The sequence below is a fragment of the Nerophis lumbriciformis genome, linkage group LG10 (genome assembly GCF_033978685.3).
Source record: "Nerophis lumbriciformis linkage group LG10, RoL_Nlum_v2.1, whole genome shotgun sequence".
NCBI lineage: Eukaryota > Metazoa > Chordata > Actinopteri > Syngnathiformes > Syngnathidae > Nerophis > Nerophis lumbriciformis.
This window is the reverse complement of record NC_084557.2, coordinates 8,059,920-8,079,760: the sequence shown is the minus strand read 5'-3', so window position 1 is coordinate 8,079,760 and position 19,841 is coordinate 8,059,920. Positions and strand designations below refer to the sequence as shown.

At 38.9% G+C, this 19,841-nt stretch overlaps 1 protein-coding gene across 4 annotated transcripts in view; it reads right to left on the bottom strand.

Annotated features, from left to right (window-relative positions):
- The window catches only part of trpm1b (transient receptor potential cation channel, subfamily M, member 1b), a 59,216-nt gene that overhangs the window by 21,881 nt on the left and 17,494 nt on the right, over window positions 1-19,841 (bottom strand). For 3 of the 4 annotated variants that reach the window (XM_061970351.2, XM_061970352.2, XM_061970350.2), the window contains exons 2-12: window positions 19,224-19,300; window positions 17,375-17,570; window positions 17,068-17,281; window positions 14,863-14,987; window positions 14,619-14,790; window positions 14,175-14,349; window positions 11,494-11,617; window positions 5,293-5,365; window positions 5,097-5,197; window positions 307-483; window positions 107-241 (exon numbers count right to left, since the gene is read on the bottom strand). In XM_061970351.2, coding sequence (XP_061826335.1) covers window positions 107-241; window positions 307-483; window positions 5,097-5,197; window positions 5,293-5,365; window positions 11,494-11,617; window positions 14,175-14,349; window positions 14,619-14,790; window positions 14,863-14,987; window positions 17,068-17,281; window positions 17,375-17,570; window positions 19,224-19,300 — 1,569 coding nt within the window. Of the gene's footprint in view, window positions 1-106; window positions 242-306; window positions 484-5,096; window positions 5,198-5,292; window positions 5,366-11,259; window positions 11,618-14,174; window positions 14,350-14,618; window positions 14,791-14,862; window positions 14,988-17,067; window positions 17,282-17,374; window positions 17,571-19,223; window positions 19,301-19,841 lie in introns of those variants that run through there. The other variant, XM_061970353.2, reaches the window with a different exon arrangement.

Genomic DNA, 19,841 nt, shown 5'->3' with positions numbered 1-19,841 from the left:
AGAAGTCTTAAAAATATATGCATTCTCCACATTAGGTACACCAGAACCACCTAAGTCTAAGAGATGACTATTCTAAGTCTAAGAGATGACTATTTACGGATCCCACCGTGTTGTACAACTCCTCCAGTCTAGGAATGGTGAGAAAGTGGTGAATATTGACGCCATTCTCCAGTAGCAGCTTGACAAAGTCCACTCTGTCCAGCACCAGAGCGTCCATCATGCCTTGTTCCAGGGAGTTGACCTGGAATAACCACGCTCATAAACTGCAATTCTTATTTCTTCATCCTTCTTTTTTGTTTTGTTTACCCAACGAATCATCTCCAGTTTCCTTGGATCAGTTTCCTCTGGAGGTTCAGGCTTCGCCTTCCCTTTGCCCTTCCCCTTCTTGGCTCGGTTCTTGTTGCGAGGGGCACAAGCAGGACTCTTCTGCTTCTCCTGGGCGTGAGCCACCATGGTGGTGGTGTGGGTGATGGCGCCTGCGGGCTGGGAGCACAAGATTCCGTCTTTGTTAAAACACCACACTTTATCGCTCACATTTTAATCTATTATTCCTAGCAGGTTTTTAGTATTCTAATTATTATTCTTTGCTAGCCTTCTTATTCCACATTTTTCATCGGATTGGAGCTATTCCACTTTCAAAATGTTCAGCCCATTCGTGACACGCGTGCTACCGTTTTTTTTTGTTTTCCAAAAATGCCCACATTTCCAGGAATTCCACACTTTCCGGGACATTTTTCCAACATTAATTGCTTGATTGATTGAAAACATTCCGAATTCAAATACTCCTTACTAATGTTAGTCAATAGCTAAAATAAAGTTAGTATGCATAACTTATATATTTTTGTATGTTTTGGTACTTGATGAAAGCTAACTGTTAGCGTGCTAGCTTTTTTTGGGCAAATTTAGCAGGTATACACCTCTGTCATAAGTTATATACTTGACGCATGCTTACATGCTAATGTTAGCTTTTTTGGGGTAATGTTGAAGGTATACACCTCAGTCATATATTTTGGTACTTGATGAATGCTAACTGTTGGCGTGCTAGCTTTTTCTGGCCAATTTTGCAGGTATACACCTCTGTCATATGTATATTTTGGTACTTGACACATGCTTACATGCCAATGTTAGCTTTTTTTGACTAATGTTGAAAGTACACACCTCAGTCATATATTTTAGTACTTGATGAATGCTAACTGTTTTTTTGGCAAATTTAGCAGGTATACACCTCTGTCAATGTATATTTTGGTACCTGATGAATGCTAACTGTTAGCGTGCTAGCTTTTTTTTGGCTTATTTTGCAGGTATACGCCTCTGTCATTTGTATATTTTGGTACTTGACACATACTTACATGCTAACGTTAGCTTTTTTTGGCTAATTTTGAAGGTATACACCTCTGTCATATGTATATTTTGGTGTTAGGCGCATGCTTACATGCTAATGTTAGTTTTTTTGGGGTAATGTTTGAAGGTATACACCTCAGTCATATATTTTGGTACTTGATGAATGCTCACTGTTAGCGTGCTACCTTTTTTTGGCTAATTTTGCAGGTATACACCTCTGTCATATGTATATTTTGTGTACTTGACACATGCTTACATGCTAATGTTAGCTTTTTTGGGGTAATGTTGAAGGTATACACCTCAGTCATATATTTTGGTACTTGATGAATGCTCACTGTTAGCGTGCTAGCTTTTTTTTGGGCAAATTTAGCAGGTATACACCTCTGTCAATGTATATTTTGGTACTTAATGAATGCTAACTGTTAGCGTGCTAGCTTTTTTTTGGCTTATTTTGCAGGTATACGCCTCTGTCATTTGTATATTTTGGTACTTGACACATACTTACATGCTAACGTTAGCTTTTTTGGGCTAATTTTGAAGGTATACACCTCTGTCATATGTATATTTTGGTGTTAGGCGCATGCTTACATGCTAATGTTAGTTTTTTTGGGGTAATGTTTGAAGGTATACACCTCAGTCATATATTTTGGTGCTTGATGAATGCTAACTGTTAGCGTGCTAGCTTTTTTTTTGGCAAATTTTGCAGGTATACACCTCTGTCATATGTATATTTTGGTACTTGACACATGCTTACATGCTAATGTTAGCTTTTTTTGACTAATGTTGAAGGTATACACCTCAGTCATATATTTTGGTACTTGATGAATGCTCACTGTTAGCGTGCTACCTTTTTTTGGCTAATTTTGCAGGTATACACCTCTGTCATATGTATATTTGTGTACTTGACACATGCTTACATGCTAATGTTAGTTTTTTGGGGGGTAATGTTGAAGGTATTGTTGCGTCGGACCAGTTCTTCCTCCAAGGGAATCTAAGTTACTGGTCAATCCCAAGTTCTTTAGACGACATATATGCTGAGTAAGAAGGACCCTCAGGACAGTTTTGGAATATTATCAAGTTTTACTGAAAGTTTCAGGAGAACCACCTATACCAGGGGTCGGCAACCCGCGGCTCTAGAGCCGCATGCGGCTCTTTAGCGCCGCCCTAGTGGCTCTCTGGAGCTTTTTCAAAAATGTATGAAAAATGGAAAAAGTTGAGGGGAAAAAATATATATTTTTTGTTTTAATATGGTTTCTGTAGGAGGACAAACATGACACAAACCTCCCTAATTGTTATAAAGCACACTGTTTATATTAAAAATGCTTCACTGATTAGAGTATTTGGCGAGGGCCGTTTTGTCCTACTAATTTTGGCAGTCCTTGAACTCACCTTAGTTTGTTTACATGTATATCTTTCTGCGACTTTCGAGGACGTGTTTTATGCCACTTCTTTTTCTGTCTCATGTTGTCCACCAAACTTTTAACGTTGTGCATGAATCTGCATCCTTTCCACAGTATACACCTCAGTCATATATTTTGGTACTTGATGAATGCTAACTGTTAGCGTGCTAGCTTTTTTTTTTTGGCAAATTTTGCAGGTATACACCTCTGTCATATGTATATTTTGGTACTTGACGCATGCTTACATGCTAATGTTAGTTTTTTTGGGGGGGTAATGTTGAAGGTATACACCTCTGTCATATATTTTGGTACTTTATGAATGCTAACTGTTAGCCTGCTACCTTTTTTTTGGCTAATTTTGCAGGTAAACACATCTGTCATATGTATATTTTGGTGTTAGGCGCATGCTTACATGCTAATGTTAGTTTTTTTGGGGTAATGTTTGAAGGTATACACCTCAGTCATATATTTTGGTGCTTGATGAATGCTAACTGTTAGCGTGCTAGCTTTTTTTTGGCAAATTTTGCAGGTATACACCTCTGTCATATGTATATTTTGGTACTTGACACATGCTTACAAGGTAATGGTAGCTATTTTTGGGTAATGTTGAAGGTATACACCTCAGTCATATATTTTGGTATTTGCTAATTGTTAGCGTGCTAGCTTTTTTGGGGGGCAAATTTAGCAGGAGTACACCTTAGTAATTCATTTATTTTGGTACTTGACACATAGTAGGATATGACAGGATAGACATTTATTTATGGGGAAATTATGTGGTTGCAATGAATATATATATTATTACAGTAACAAAAGTAAAATGTACAACAAAAAAAAATAATGTAATGAATAATGCATATTGCACAGTAACGATTGCTCTATCTATAGATACGGTAAATAATACAATAAAAACAATATCTTAACACCCATATTGCACACTAGGAAAAAAAACTTTACAGTTAACATGCTAACAAAAACATTTAAAAAAATGCTAACACTAGCATGGTGGCTTGCTAACTGCTAAGTCATATTTTTGCATACTTGCCAACCTTGAGACCTCCAAATTCGGGAGATTTGGTGGGGGGGTTGAGGTGGGAGGAGTATATTTATAGCTAGAATTCACTGAAATTCAAGTATTTCTTATATATATATATATATACATACACATAAATAAATAAAATAAATACTTGACTTTCAGAGAATTCTAGCTATATATATATATATATATATATATATATATATATATATATATATATATATATATATATATATATATAAGAAATACTTGAATTTCAGTGTTCATTTATTTAAACATACACACACATAATACTCCTCTCTACGCATTGTTGTATTTGAAAGTGCAATGCTTTGCAGCCAGTAGCACAGCCTTTGAAGGAGCATAGGTATGGGCAGTGTAATATTCTGGGTTGGAGTCAATAACCAGGCGAGGTGATGAAGTTACGTCTCTTTACTTCATACTTCAGAACCGACTCCCACACTTGCCGTCAGGGTGCGCGATACAACATAAACCGTTGGCCAACCAAAAAGTAACCACAGAACACTATACGGTATAGTGTTCTGTGGTTACTTTATGGTTGGCCAAGCGGACGTGACGACAGGCTGTCCTCACTCAAGTCCGCACAGAACTGGAGGGGGCGTGCCTTAAGTCCGGCTGGAAATCGGGAGAAATTCGGGAGAATGGTTGTCCCGGGAGATTTTCGGGAGAGGCACTGAAATTCGTGAGTCTCCCAGAAAATTCGGGAGGGTTGGCAAGTATGTATTTTTGTTACCTTATGCTATCTGGCTAGCATGCTAACTGTCGGCATTTCAGTTTGGCTTTGGCTTTTCAGCATTCACACGCAATTTTGACCGAAATTGCTTTTTCTAGTATTTATTTATTTTATTTTTATGTGAGATAGCGCTTGTATACAAATGTTCTGGTCATTTAGAGCTTTTTGTGTCTTTCTATGTTTGTTTGTTTTTACGCTGCAAATACTGCAATCAAACTTGAAGTAAATAGAGAAGGGATTCATATGGGCCCCGTTCCTGGGTGGATTTGTGTGAGGGAATGCAATGCAGTCTGTTGAAAATGATGGAAAGCGCCACTCTGCATAGCAACTGATGCTGTGGTCAAAGTTGTAATTGCCACAAAAACACATTTCAAGATATTCAACCCTGTACTGCCGTCTAAAGCAGATTGTGCACACCATTTGTCACGTTTCATGTGTCGGGCAAACCGCGATGAATGGGGCCATACGAATCCCCTTCGTACTGTATATATGTAGTATATGATGATAATGCACTAAATAATTGTAACTCAACGAATGGGCACAAATTTAAAGCCAAACATCGACTTACAGGTAAATTATGTCCGTAGACAAAGATGTGATTTCGAGCGATGTCCACTCGATTCCAGGCCAGAGCCAAGCTGAGCTGGTCGGCCGCTGAAGCGTTGGTGCCTGACGTGAGGAAACAAGAAGCAAAAAAGTAAGTGTGTAGCATCCGGAACAGACCTCACACAGGAAAATTGTTGATACCGTGCTGGTGATCGTACCTTTTAGCAAGGCAGTAAGAATGGCCATCTCGATATCCTGCTGTCCTTCTGAGCCCATTCGAAAAACTGTGATCTATTTGTGAGGAGGAAACAAACATCATGTTTTGTACCTGTGTGTATTTGTCATTGAAGTGGAAAGGCAAAGTAATTACCCTATAATGCAACTTAATGACTCTAAACCAGGGGTGCCTATTACGTCGATGGCAAGCTACCGGTATTAAAAAAAATAGACCTAAAAATTAGCCACCAAGACGTCACTTTGGTCACTTGATTGACATTCACGGCACCCGAGGGTCTTGTGAGATGACGCTGGCTGCTGCCATCATTATTAAGAAAAAACGACCGACAGGAAGGCGAGAAACACTTTTTATTTCAACAGACTCTCGCGTCAAAACTCTAATAACCGACTGCGCAGTTCCTGTTCACAATAAAAGCGCTGCACCATCCTGCCTGCGCTAACAAAATAAGAGTCAGTCAGTCCGTTTCAGTTTATGTGGAACATGCATACGATACAATGTCATGCATCACACATTTCCAGTTGTTTCATTACAGAACGTCCGAAAAGGAGTAGGAAGAGGTCGAGCTTATTTTCATCCTACCCCTTTTCATACCATAGCAATTTTATCCCGTTTCCTTGTTCTCTGCAACAGAACATTGAATAGATGAATAATAAATACATAATATAACATAGTAAGTAAACAAATATTAAATACATAAATAATATTTTTCCTCAAAAAAAAAAAAAAGGTTCAAGGTGTTCATCATAATTCTTGTGTGTATTTTGTGAACACTTGTAGTTTGAACCGTCTCTTAAACTGAATCATATTGCTGCTTTGTTGTATTTCTTTGGTTAATCCATAATTTAATTCCACATACTGACATATTTCCAGTTGTTTCATTACAGCACGTCCGAAAAGGAGTAGGAAGAAGCAGAGCTTATTTCATCCTACCCCTTTTCATATCACAGCAATTTTATCCCGTTTCCTTGTTCTCTGTAACAGAACATTGAATAGATGAATAATACATACATAATATAACATAGTAAGTAAACACATATTAAATACATAAATAATCTTTGTCTCAATAAAAAAAATAATAAAAAGGTTCAAGATGTTCATCATAATTCTTGTTGTGTGTACTTTGTGAACACTTGTAGTTTGAACTGTCTCTTAAACTGAATCATATTGGCGCTTTGTTGGATTTCCTTGCTTAATCCATTCCATCATTTAATTCCACATACTGACATACTAAAAGTTTTAAGAGTTGTACGAGCATACAAATGTTTTAATTACATTTTCCTCTAAGGTTATATTCCTCTTTTGTTGAGAATAATTGTTGTACATTCTTGGCTAGCAGGTTATAGTTTGCTCGGTGCATAATTTTAGATCTTTGCAAATGCACCAAATCGTGGATTTTCAATATTTTTGATTCAATAAATAAAGTCTTTGTATGTTCTCTATATCCAACATGATGTTGTATTCTAATTGACAGTGTAACAACCTGCTGATGTCGATGTTGTGTTCTTGAGTGAGTGATATTCAGAATTCCCATTATTTTGAACGTACCACGCCTGTAAGGTGATTGGCGAAGAAGGAGAAAGCGTTGGTTGTTGCGGAAATGAGGAATGAGGATGGACGTGCGTGTGGAAGGAACGAGATAAATTGAGCTGTTTTAGATGCTCGATAAAAGTTTAAAGAGAGTGTCAGACTTTGTGTGCATTTCTTCTGTACGCTACAATGTCTTTTTGTAACACCGTTCGTGAATGAAGTGTACTTTAGTAGTTGTTTCCATAGACATGTTGTAAGGGTACGCAGCATCGAGCGCTACTGCCTACTGGGGTTGACGAGACGCGGGGCCGCCATCTTGGAGTGGTGATCCGCTCCACTCAGTGCAATTCATTTGGCAGGAGCAATGAACTGTCAGCGCATTTAATTCATCTTACCTCACTGAATACCACTGATTTTCACGCCGTTTTTTGTCATACGTGTCGCTATGATAAAGGACACATGTTTTATTATTCATAGTTTGCTTAACAGTAATAGAATATTCTTATATGCTATAACAGGGGCGTCACTAGCTTTTAAGGACAGGGGGGGCTTTGCCCACAGGAGATGCACAGGATGCGAGCGAATGTTACGCACGAGCACAAAACTTCACAAACGGCTAACAAAGACTTAGAAATTATTCATTGTTATTATTATTATTTAAAAAAAATGCACGGGACGAAATGAAATGCTCCCCGGGACGATGGCTTTTAACTATATATTTTCTTTTTCTTTGTATGTATTTATTCATTTTACATTTTATATTAAATGTCTTGTTTTTTCCTCCCTCTGAAAATCCTATTAAATGTTTAACAAGCATCCTATAATAATAAAACAGCTATTAATGTAACAATACAATAAAACAAATATATTTAATTATGTTTTTTTCATTATTTTAACAATAGGCTTATGTATATTAATTTATATAGATTCTACAAGAAACACAAAACTTAAAAAATAAATGATTTACAATTGCACACATAAGGTTTTGTGCAGCTTCACTCATTGTAAAGGAAGATAATGTGCTTCGTACACCTGCAGGACCGCAAGCAAGGTCGCAGAGAAAATGCGGGCTGGAATTTGAGTGATGTGGGCATTTTCTATATGAACAAGTGGAATGGATTGGATACCGACGCACGAAAGGGGCTCTCTACCTTATGCTACGAAGTGGGGGGAAACTGAGTGAATAATAACAGGTTATATGATTATTTATTTAAACTCATATTTGGGCCACTTTATAATGAATATGTCGGCATTCATTTGTAAAAAAAACACCAAATTATTTAGGGGGGCTTAAGAATATTTTAGGGGGGCTTGAGCCCCCCTAAAATAGGCCTAACAACGCCAATGTGCTATAAGTGACCAGACGTCCGGGATCAAAACTGGGAATATAATCCCAGAGAAGCGGGAAAGAAACGGTCAGCTATTTTTAAATTGAAGAAACAATATGATTAGGTTATATATACACATGTGTATATCCTACATAAACAATGTATGAATACATTAGATATCTATATATCTTAGGGACCTATAGACTGTATCTCTGTTGCTGCAGCAGCAGATAGTTTATGCTGTCTAGACAATTTGTATTGATATTTTGTATTACATTCTTCCCTTAAATGATCATGTTTACAGTGATTGTTTTATATGTATTTTTGATGTATGTCGCTTTGGATAAAAGCGTCTGCCAAATACTTAAACATAAACATATATAAACACCTGAAAGTCTTTATATCAGCTAAAACCACCAATCTGTTTCACTGGATTCAGAATAAAACCAAATTATGTCTTACCCAACAATGTCAGTATTTGAATATTGTTGCTTGAAGACTTATTCCTGGTTACAATTATACTGTTAAGAAAGTATTGTCTTATACTTTGCCTAAAATGAGAATGCATCATAATCAGTGGCGCATGGTGAATTTTGTTTTAGGTGGGGCTGAAAGTTTGTAAACCAAACCCCTGTAGGGGGGTCATCCTCCCCCAGAAGATTTCTTTGTGATTTTTCACATACAAATGAAGCATTCTGGTGCATTCTGACAAAATAATGAAGACAAAATAGAACATTTCATAGGTTTGCAGAGAACTATATACAATATGCACACTGAAGGCATGATGCCACCATAGGTTTGCAGAGAACTATATACAATATATATGTATATTATATATATATATATATATATATATATATATATATATATATATATATATATATATATATATATATATTATTATATATATATATATTACATATATATATATTATATATATATATATTATATATATATATATTATATATATATATATATATATATATATATATATATATATATATATATATATATATATATATATATATATATATATAATGAATATATACTTCTCAACTCTGTGGTAATATTATTTTCACAAAATACAACCAATAGTACGTTAATGTTAAATCTTACTTGTGAAAAGTAATCCCCCGATACCTATTTTCAACAGTCTGCTCATTTGAGCAGGAAAACGCTGAACACCATCTTTGTTTTCTACCTGTCAACTGTCAGTTTAGGCTGCTCGCCGGCTCCTCGTCACCACTTCAAGATGATAAAATGATGTTCCCTCAGACAATTCCTCACTGAGCTGAAGATTGCCTCCATCTTGCACAATGAGCTCCAAATGAGTTAATTAGACCGGGAAGGCTCCAGTCTACTTTAACCAAGTCCAATGGGACATTATTCTTGTTGTTCTTCCTACTCTCACCAGTCCACTGCATTGGATTACCATGGAAAATGTTGGGGCCATTTGGCAAATGAAATCAGTGTAAAGAAGCAGACGTGGCAACCACATGTCACGACATCAATCAACCAATCAATGTTTATTTATATAGCCCTAAATCCCAAGTGTCTCAAAGGGCTGCACAAGCCACAACGACATCCACGGTACAGAGCCCACACAAGGGCAAGGGAAAACTCACAACCCCAATGGGACGTCAATGTGAATGACTATGAGAAACCTTGGAGAGGACCGCATATACCCCTCCTCCCCCCTGGGGGAGACCGGATGCAATGGACGTCGAGTGGGTCTTACATAATATTGTGAAAGTCCAGTCCATAGTGGATCTAACATAATAGTGAGAGTACAGTCCATAGTGGATCTAACATAATAGTGAGACTCCAGTCCATAGTGGATCTAACATAATAGTGTCAGAGTCCAGTCCATAGTGGATCTAACATGATATTGTGAGAGTCCAGTCCATAGTGGATCTAACATAATAGCGAGAGTCCAGTCCATAGTGGATCTAACATAATATTGTGAGAGTCCAGTCCATAGTGGATCTAACATAATAGTGAGAGTCCAGTCCATAGTGGATCTAACATAATAGTGTGAGAGTCCAGTCCATAGTGGATCTAACATAATATTGTGAGAGTTTAGTCCATAGTGGATCTAACATAATAGTGCGAGTCCAGTCCATAGTGGATCCAACGTAATAGTGTGAGAGTCCAGTCCATAGTGGATCTAACATAATAGTGAGAGTCCAGTCCATAGTGGGGCCAGCAGGAGACCATCTCGAGCGGAGACGGGTCAGCAGCACAGAGATGTCCCCAACCGAGTAGCAACCAATAGTTGTGAACCAATAGTGGTACTGCTGTGGTTGGTTGATTTGAGTGACGGACCGCAGGTCGGAGTTGACTACAAGTTGTGTTTGTGTACCAAACGGTCCAGTTTGTAGAGGCAGGACTTGACGGAATGAAATGAAACATGTCCTGTCAGCATCTTCTCAATATTTTCATTGATAAATGTCCGTCCTTTGGAGCGACTCACCGGTACAACATGTTTTTAGTGATTTATTGGTTAACCAACCAATAGTGATGAACCAATAGTTCATCACTCATTGCTAATTTATCAATTTGTCATGTTAGGTTGACAACAATGGATGTGGAAATGCTGCAGCATGCCCCAAAAAAAAGTGTAAAACTGTTGCATCATCATCTGAAAGTGTTTTTTTATTTGCCAGCTGCTCACTCGGGATTGCATTTAGGATGAAGAGCTTAGGTTGTGTGACTAGACAGTGATTCACCTGAGGGTCATGCCATTTTAAAGTACTTGTGTCACATTGTCTGGCTCTCATATGAAAGCAAATAGTATGGAAAAAAAGTGATTAACGGGAGGGGAAAAGCAGTTGAAGTGTGGGCATGTGAGGGCATTAGGCAGTGTGATACATGAAGGTCAGAGGATGCGATATGATAGCACTCTGGGCTGAGAGGAACCTGGTGGAGGGATTATGAAGATGGATCTTCCATCTGTGACTGGATGAGAGCGCTAAGTAGTGTGCTCCCATCTTTCCAACTCCAATGTGAAAAAGTGTGCAGATTAAACTAATCACGTGATTTTATTTGGTGGTGGACAAGTGCTTGAAGTGGACACTTAGGGGAATTAAAGCAACCATCTCTTAGCCAACGCTAAAATGTCAACCTTGTGCTTGATGCACACTCACACTGTGGATTATTCCACATTCCACACACGAGCACCAGGAGGAGGAGGAATGACAGGCAGGTGGTTGGGATTATCAATATGTTAATTGAAATGAGCGGATGAATGAGAGATGGAGACGGGAATGTTTGGACTTCCGACTTTTATTGATTTCTGTTTGTTTACTCTTGGTTCCCTTACTCACCAGCTCCCTCTTCTTCATGCACTCCATCACCATGAGCAGGATTTGCTGCGACTGGCTTTTGCTGTAGTTGAAGGTCTTCTGAATGGTCACCAGGAGTTGGTCTCGCACGTCGTCACTGACAAGCCTGAAATGTTTGAGAAGAGGTTTTAGTTTAGTTTATTATTTCTTCGGTCGGTGGCCAACAAAATACACAATCAGTTTCACATAAACAAACAGTTGTACATTCATAAATTGAAAATGCTGCAGACCGAAAAGGTTTAGGCTGAAGTTGAACACGTATTGTGCCTAACCCTATAAACAATGTCAAATACAAGATGAGCTTCCAAAAATGATGACATTTCCTTTGCACAACATATTATATTAGGTTGGAGGTTGAAAAGGCGTTTTAATCAATTTCCTATACTGACTACACAGAAAATATTCTTAATTATTGCTATAAATGTATTGAATTATAAATAGTTTATTTTTCATGCAGTGATATTCAGTCATTCAGTATCATGTAATTACTATATTTAAAAAAAAAGTTCAATTATGAAGTACAACATTTTATCTGATTTATACTTTTTAATTTAAGAATAGAGTGTTCTTTAATTATAATCAAATGTAATTACATTTAAGAATAGTCAAAACATTTTTTATTATTAATTAATAGTAATACAGTAAATAAATACATTTTATTTCACAAATATGTGTGCTAATAAATTCATGTAATATTTTTCAGACATTTTACAACTAGTATAATTAATGTATATACCGGTAATGTTTTGTAAAAGTATGCTAAAGTCTGTTATTTAATTAATTTAATTATGTTCTGTCCATTTAAACATTTTGAAGTATATAACAAAACCTTCATGTTTGTTTTAATTTGTAGAATTATACATAATCATATAAAATAGAATAAAATGTAGTCATTTACATATTCCTTTGTATCATTATACATAGACAAACCTTTGTGTTAGTTTTTTTTTTTTTTTTTGCAATTATGCAGAATATAATCTTAATTATTCATGTGGAAATATTCAGTTATTTTATTTTTGTATTAATACTAAAAAAGTAATGCAATTAGAATTTTTACAAATAATTATTATTTATTCTCAGGACTACGTGTTTTTTTTTGCTAAGAAAGCTTTACTTTTTTAACAACTCATCTTTACAGTTAAACATGAAATATTTTGTAACAAAAGAAAAAAAGTCCCATAAAACAAAATAAATTAATAATGCTGAGAAATACTAAAAAAAATGTAAAAATATTCAAAAATATATTCAAAATTTACCATTGACCAGGGGTGTCAAAGTCAAGGCCCGTGGGCCAGCCTGCGAATTAATGATCTATGGCCCCTGGGATGATATTTGACTAGTAGTAGAACAGGCCCGCAGGCCACAGCCGCTTGCTGCTGTTTTGCTAGGAATTTTCAAAATGGGGTCCCACCTTTTGTAAGCGTTTTGAAAACAAATGATAAATGTGTGCATTGTCCTGTTATATCTCACATTCTATATTGTGTTTTGGAAAAATGTTGTCATAAACTTTACTTACTTTATTTAAAAAATAACACAAAAGAAAACACATTTTTATGCATATGTAAATGTATTCAGTTGTAAACATTCATTCACTTTCCTCTTTCCTTCCTTTACCGCTGCCTGTATTTTTTTTTTCTTCTATATTTTTATTGTAATATTTTCAGAATGTGTTTGTTCTATTTTTGGCTAAAGTAAGACAAAGAAAAGAATCTGAAGTTGTCTTTATTTTTTAGTAGAGATGTCCGATAATGGATATCCGATATTCCGATATTGTCCAACTCTTAATTACCGATTCCGATATCAACTGATACCGATATATACAGTCGTGGAATTAACACATTATTATGCCTAATTTTGTTGTGATGCTCCGCTGGATGCATTAAACAATGTAACAAGGTTTTCCAAAATAAATCAACTGAAGTTATGGAAAAAAATGCCAACATGGCACTGCCATATTTATTATTGAAGTCACAAAGTGCATTATTTTTTTTAACATGCCTCAAAACAGCAGCTTGGAATTTGGGACGTGCTCTCCCTGAGAGAGCATTAGGAGGTTGAGGTGGGCGGGGTTGAGGGTGGGGGGATAGGGAATAGCGGGGGGTATATATTGTAGCGTACCGGAAGAGTTAGTGCTGCAAGGGGTTCTGGCATGGGTATTTGTTCTGTTGTGTTTATGTTGTGTTACGGTGTGGATGTTCTCCCGAAATGTGTTTGTCATTCTTGTTTGGTGTGGGTTCACAGTGTGGCGCATATTTGTAACAGTGTTAAAGTTGTTTATACGGCCCCCCTCAGTGTGACCTGTATGGCTGTTGACCGACAATGCATGGCATTCACTTGTGTTTGTGAAAAGCCGTAGATATTATGTGATTGGGCCGGCACACAAAGGCAGTGCCTGTAAGGTTTATTGGCGCTCTGTACTTCTCCCTACGTCCGTGTACACAGCGGCGTTTTAAATAGTCATACATTTTACTTTTTGAAACCGATACCGATAATTTCCGATATCACATTTTAAAGCATTTATCGGCCGATATTTTCGGACATCTCTATTTTTTAGTTTTAATGCCATGGTGCCCGCGTGTGCACAGATTTTCCTCCTAAAATGAGTTTGACACCCCTGTATTATATTATGTCTATGAATAAATGATAAAGATATGAAGTCTCACCCTCCGTCCTCTGAGAACTTGTGTGCAAAGGAAATGATGTCGGAGGCGCGCCCGCTGCCATCACACACCACCACCGGAATGGGAGGCTCGTCTCTCAGACTCTCCAAGGCGATGGAGATAACGTTCGGGCCTCCTTCCACGATCAGACACACCAGCGGCACGCCCTGGCCCAAACCTGGAGCACATTCAGTAACACCGTTTTTTTCCGCCCCTGGAAACTGTCTTCTCGGGGAGAGAACTTGAAGGCGAGGTCACACACAAGGAGGAAGGAGGGAGTGAAGTCTGTGGTGACAGCTGAGCATCCCTTTGCTGTCCCTGCCTTATCCGAGCTCCAGGCATAGGATGACAAAGGGAAGCCCATAGGTCACAGAGTAAGCTCTCCATCCACGACAAAAACACCAAGAAACGGATGACAGGATGAAGGATGCTTTCGCTGCCACTTACGGGTGTTGATCTTCTGCAGCGAGATGTGCTTCTCCAACAGGCGCCGCAGTTTGACCTCGGAGCCATACTTGCCGCACGTGCCGTTGTCGGTCAGGATGAAGTGCGAGTGGCTGTTGTTGAGCACGGCCAGCTTGCTCAGAGGGTTGGCCATGGTCTGGTAGGGTCTGGTCACCTGCGGGGGGACCAGGAGAAGACATCAACGGCGTGTCCTCGGTGGAAGGCTTCACGGGTTAAGGAGGCTTACGTCCTTCCCGATGAGGTCCTCTTTGTTCTCCAGGATCCCCCAGGGGGCGATGCCGATTGCACACACTTTCCCCCGGGACTTGGAGGAATGGTCCTTTAAGGCGTCTCCCACATGACGGATCACACCTTATTTGGAAGAAGAAAATTACCGTGTTTTTCAGACACTTAAAATCCTTTCATTTTCTCAAAAATGGACAGTGCGCCTTATAACCCGGTGCGCCTAATGTACGGAATAATTCTCGTTGTGCTTACCAGCCTCGAAGCAATTTTATTTGGTACATGGTGTAATGATAAGTGTGACCAGTAGATGGCCGTCACACATAAGAGCATACTTGCCAACCCTCCCGAATTTTCCGGGAGACTCCCGAAATTCAGCGCCTCTCCCGAAAACCTCCCGGGACAAATATTCTCCCGAAAATCTCCCGATTTTCAACCGTAGCGGGAAGCCACGCCCCCTCCAGTTCCATGCAACCTGAGTGAGGGCAGCCTTTTTTCATGACAGGAGGACAACAGGGTGACAAGAACTAAATCATCCAGACTAGAGATAAATTGTATTATTATGTTTATCTTACCTAAAAATAAATATATTTATTAATTTAAAAAAAAACCCAACTAAATACATTTTTACTATATTTTGCTAAAAACATCAAAATTAATTGTATTTTTATTTGTATTTTTTCGTGACTCCTTATTACATCCAGCCATAGAATTATACATTAAAATAAACATATTTGAAATAATTGATTTGAAATTATCATAATAATTCATTTAAAATGACCATATTTAATTATTAAAATAATTGCTTATTTATCAACAACTTCATTACATTTTGAAACTCTCAGAAGCCAAGTTATGTTATATTCCTTAATATTTATTTATGCAAGTTTGAAGTATCAATTATTTAAACACAGTTTGTTTGCATATTTTCAGGATGTAGCTATCTATATATATATATATATGTATGAAATACTTGACTTGGTGAATTCTAGCTGTCAATATACTCCTCCCCTCTTAACCACGCCCCCAACCACGCCCCGCCCCACCCCCAACCACGCCCCCACCCCCCACCTCCCGAAATCGGAGGTCTCAAGGTTGGCAAGTATGCATAAGAGATACGCCAGTAAACACCACCAAAACTTTAAATGTTCCATTGAGAATATAGAACATTACACACGGCGCTCAAAAATCTGTCAAAATGTTTTTAGTACGACTTTGGTAAGCTAAGAAGCCGCACCACTTGATGGATTGTCGGCGCATTAAACATACAAGTATTATTATGGTGTGTGTATAAGGACCGCAAAATGGCACCTATTAGCAGACATATTATCTGGCGTTTTGTTTCGCAATATTATGCAAAAACAACTTATTACCTTTTGGTACCTGCTGATGTGTATTTGGGATCTGCATAAGTACTGAAAATGTGCGCAGGTCAGCCTTTGTAGTCCGTGACGACATCGTAGTCATAAGCTTCTTCTTTTTCTCTATCTTCTTGTTATGGGACATTCACCCTCCACTGTTGCCATTTCTAATATAAAGTAGTGTAAAGTTCTTACTTATATCTGTCAGTAAACTCGCCATGAAAGCGCTAAAACATACCGGTGTAGTGAGTTTACATTATTCACCCACAAAACTTTAGTTATTAGAGGGTTCCGGTGGGACGGTTTTTTGCACGGGACACATTTCGGGCGTTGTTGTTGCACTAGTGAGCCACGGATGAGGAGATGCTGCTCCGTTATTGATTGAAGTAAAGTCTGAATGTCAGCTCTCACAGGATCGGTTCGCAGCCGAGTGTGAAGCGACTGGGATGATGTTAGGCTTGAATGTTTGCGTGCATGTGATGGAGTGATCGGGCGTTGTTGTTGCACTAGTGAGCCACGGATGAGGAGATGCTGCTCCGTTATTGATTGAAGTAAAGTCTGAATGTCAGCTCTCACAGGATCGGTTTGCAGCCGAGTGTGAAGCGACTGGGATGATGTTAGGCTTGAATGTTTGCGTGCATGTGATGGAGTGATCAGTCAGGAACAGTTCAGGCGGACTACTCGCACCCAAACGCCCCACAGCTCAGCACATATGATGAATTGTGGCGTAATTAGAGTGCCTGGCACAATGGGCCGAGGAAGAAGCATTATGTAATGAACGCAGGGGTAATCTTCTAATGTCACTAAGAGTTATTTGTGAAGTCGACAGGAAACAAATGATCCCTCACCGGTGTTGACCCCGCCAGTGAAGATCCAAGCGCCCGTGGTGACGGCGGCTTTAATCAGGCCTTTGCCGAAAACCTGCTTGAGTTTGGGCTGCAGGTCGAAGTTCTGGAGGCCCCCGTGCACGGAGATGAGCAAGGTGGGCAGCTCCAACTGCCAGTCCTTCACCATCAGATGCAGCAGGTTGTCGGGTTTTGTGTCGAAGGAGGCACGGATGTACTGGCATGGGAAACATTTGGGTGGGGGGTTAGGGTTCGATTTCATCAACAACCATCATCGTGTTTGTTCTGTGTGAGCAACTTCCTCGCTCACCATGGCCTTGTTGATGAACCCTCCGCCCTGGAACTCGATCACACCGAAGGCGTCCGTGGGGTAGGTCCTCGTGTGCTTGATCAAGCTCCATTTGTCCTTCGGGGTGTCGATCTGCACTAGCTGGTGAGCCTCCTCCAGAGAGTTGGCGCCGGGAGGGATGGCCACGTGTTGCGTAGTCAGCTGACCACATGCACATCTGACGAGAAGAAGAGCGCTCAGTCAGATTGGAAGACCCGATGCACAATGTTGTCTTGTCTCCTTACAATTTGCTACTGGGCATCATTCAGATCCAGGGTACGGAGATATTCTGGGCTAGTCTAGTTGAACAGTGGCGTTAAGACTGGTTTCAGGGTACGTTTGGCTATTGGACAGTTTTTACCGCATACATAAGAGTTATATAGAAGTTCTATTATGGACTTGTCTAATGTACCCTGAGGTTAAGGGATGTTCATGGTTAGACTTTACACCCCAGGTATTTGTGAGATGTTACCTATTTATGTTAGGTACATCCTGGGATAGTTCAGGCAACAAACTGGGTTAGGGGAAAATTCTAGTAGCCCTTCGAGACATTTGTGATTAAAGGCTATATAAATAAACTCTGATTGATTGATTGTTTGATAGGCTAGTCTGGTTTAGATCCCAAGTTAAGTTTTGTCTAGTTCTTACCCTTACAATTAGGTTAAATAAAGGGTGTTGTCCGGTTCTTACACTAGTGTAATCTGGGCTAGTTCAGTATACACACATAGGTTAATGGTACATTCTGGGCCAGTCCAGGTTAGACCCCAGGGTTAGGGTGGAGTCAGAACCTGAAGTTAAGGTATATGCAAGGCTAATCGAACCATATGGTATATTTTGGGCCAGTTTAGTAAACACCATATATAATACTGTATTGTACATATTACCAGAGGGTTAGTGTTACAGTGTTTTGGGATATTCTCCGGGAATTCAATCGATCGCAACTGGACTGTTTGGTTTGTCTTAGAAGATGTTTTGCCTCTCACCCAAGTAGGCTTCATCAGTTAATGCTCATAGACTCAGATTGGTCAGATCTAGTCTTAAAGACTTAGATTGGTCAGATCTAGTCTTAAAGACTTAGATTGGTCAGATCTAGTCTTAGAGACTTAGATTTGTCAGTTCTAGTCTTAGACTTAGACTTACATTGGTCAGATCTAGTCTTAGAGACTTAAATTGGTCAGATCTAGTCTTAAAGACTTAGATTGGTCAGATCTAGTCTTAAAGACTCAGATTGGTCAGATCTAGTCTTAAAGACTCAGATTGGTCAGATCTAGTCTTAAAGACTCAGATTGGTCAGATCTAGTCTAGCAGCTGGTGCCAAAACCCCCAACTATTTATACTCCAACACAATGATGTTGTGCCAGGGCAAGAATTGTTTTGCCCTATTGTAGTGAAAAAAACAACTGTTGAGATGCAAAAGAACAATCCTACTGTCAATGCCAACAATGATTGAATGCCCTGAGAATACAAGGACTTGGATAAATGAGAACATTCATAGACATATTTTGGGATAGTCTAGTTTTTAAACCGTGGTAAACGTTAAGGTGTATTTTGGGATAGTCTGGTTTGTAGGTACATTCTGGGGATGTCCTGTAATCTGGTGCTAATATCCCCATGATACATTGGGAAGGCGTATGTACTACCATTTATAGAACCCATAATTAAGGTTAGGGTATATTCTGGTCTAGATAAAAAAAGTTAATGCAAATATTTATAGAAAATAGTGATGAATGTTAGGAACGTTTTTAAAGTTTGTATAGTAAGTCACTGTATGCTTTTATAGAAAAAGTAAGTAAAAAGCTTGTCTCACACATCTTTAGAAGACCACAATTACCTGGTGGGGTCCTTGGTAGGGAAGATGTGAACACATTCTCTCTTCAGAAACGTCCTCTCGATCCAAGCTCGCTGGGCCTGACAGAGAGAAAAAGGAAGACAAAGTGTTTGTGTCAGTGTCTCAGTAGAAGCCGCCACCGGGAGTCTTCGCCACCCAATAGCAGTCGGCCGCACACTGTGTCCAAAAACGGCTTCCAATTGCACCCCCGTTTGATGTGTTTCCAAGCTCGGATCAGAAAATAACCTGAGTTGAAAGCAAAGTTTGTGCGACGGCCATTGTGGAGCGTGAATGACTAATTAAAAGTAGAGCGATGGGAGCTCAGCTTTCCAGGAAAACCCTTGGCGGTGGCTGTGAAAACACTGGAAAAACAGGAACATTATTTTTGCTTCATGAGCTTGGAACGTATTTACCGAAGAAAATGCTTTTGAACAAGATGCGAGTGTGACTAAAAAACACCACTGATTGATTCTTAACGGATGTCTTATGATCGGGAATCACAAGACGTCTGCAATAACTACACAGTCTTGCTACTGTTCTGCTTCCAGGCCTTCGGGGTTCGAAAGTAGACTTCATCATTCAACTGTTTAAAAATAATCATGTTTTTTTTTTCTCGTTTTA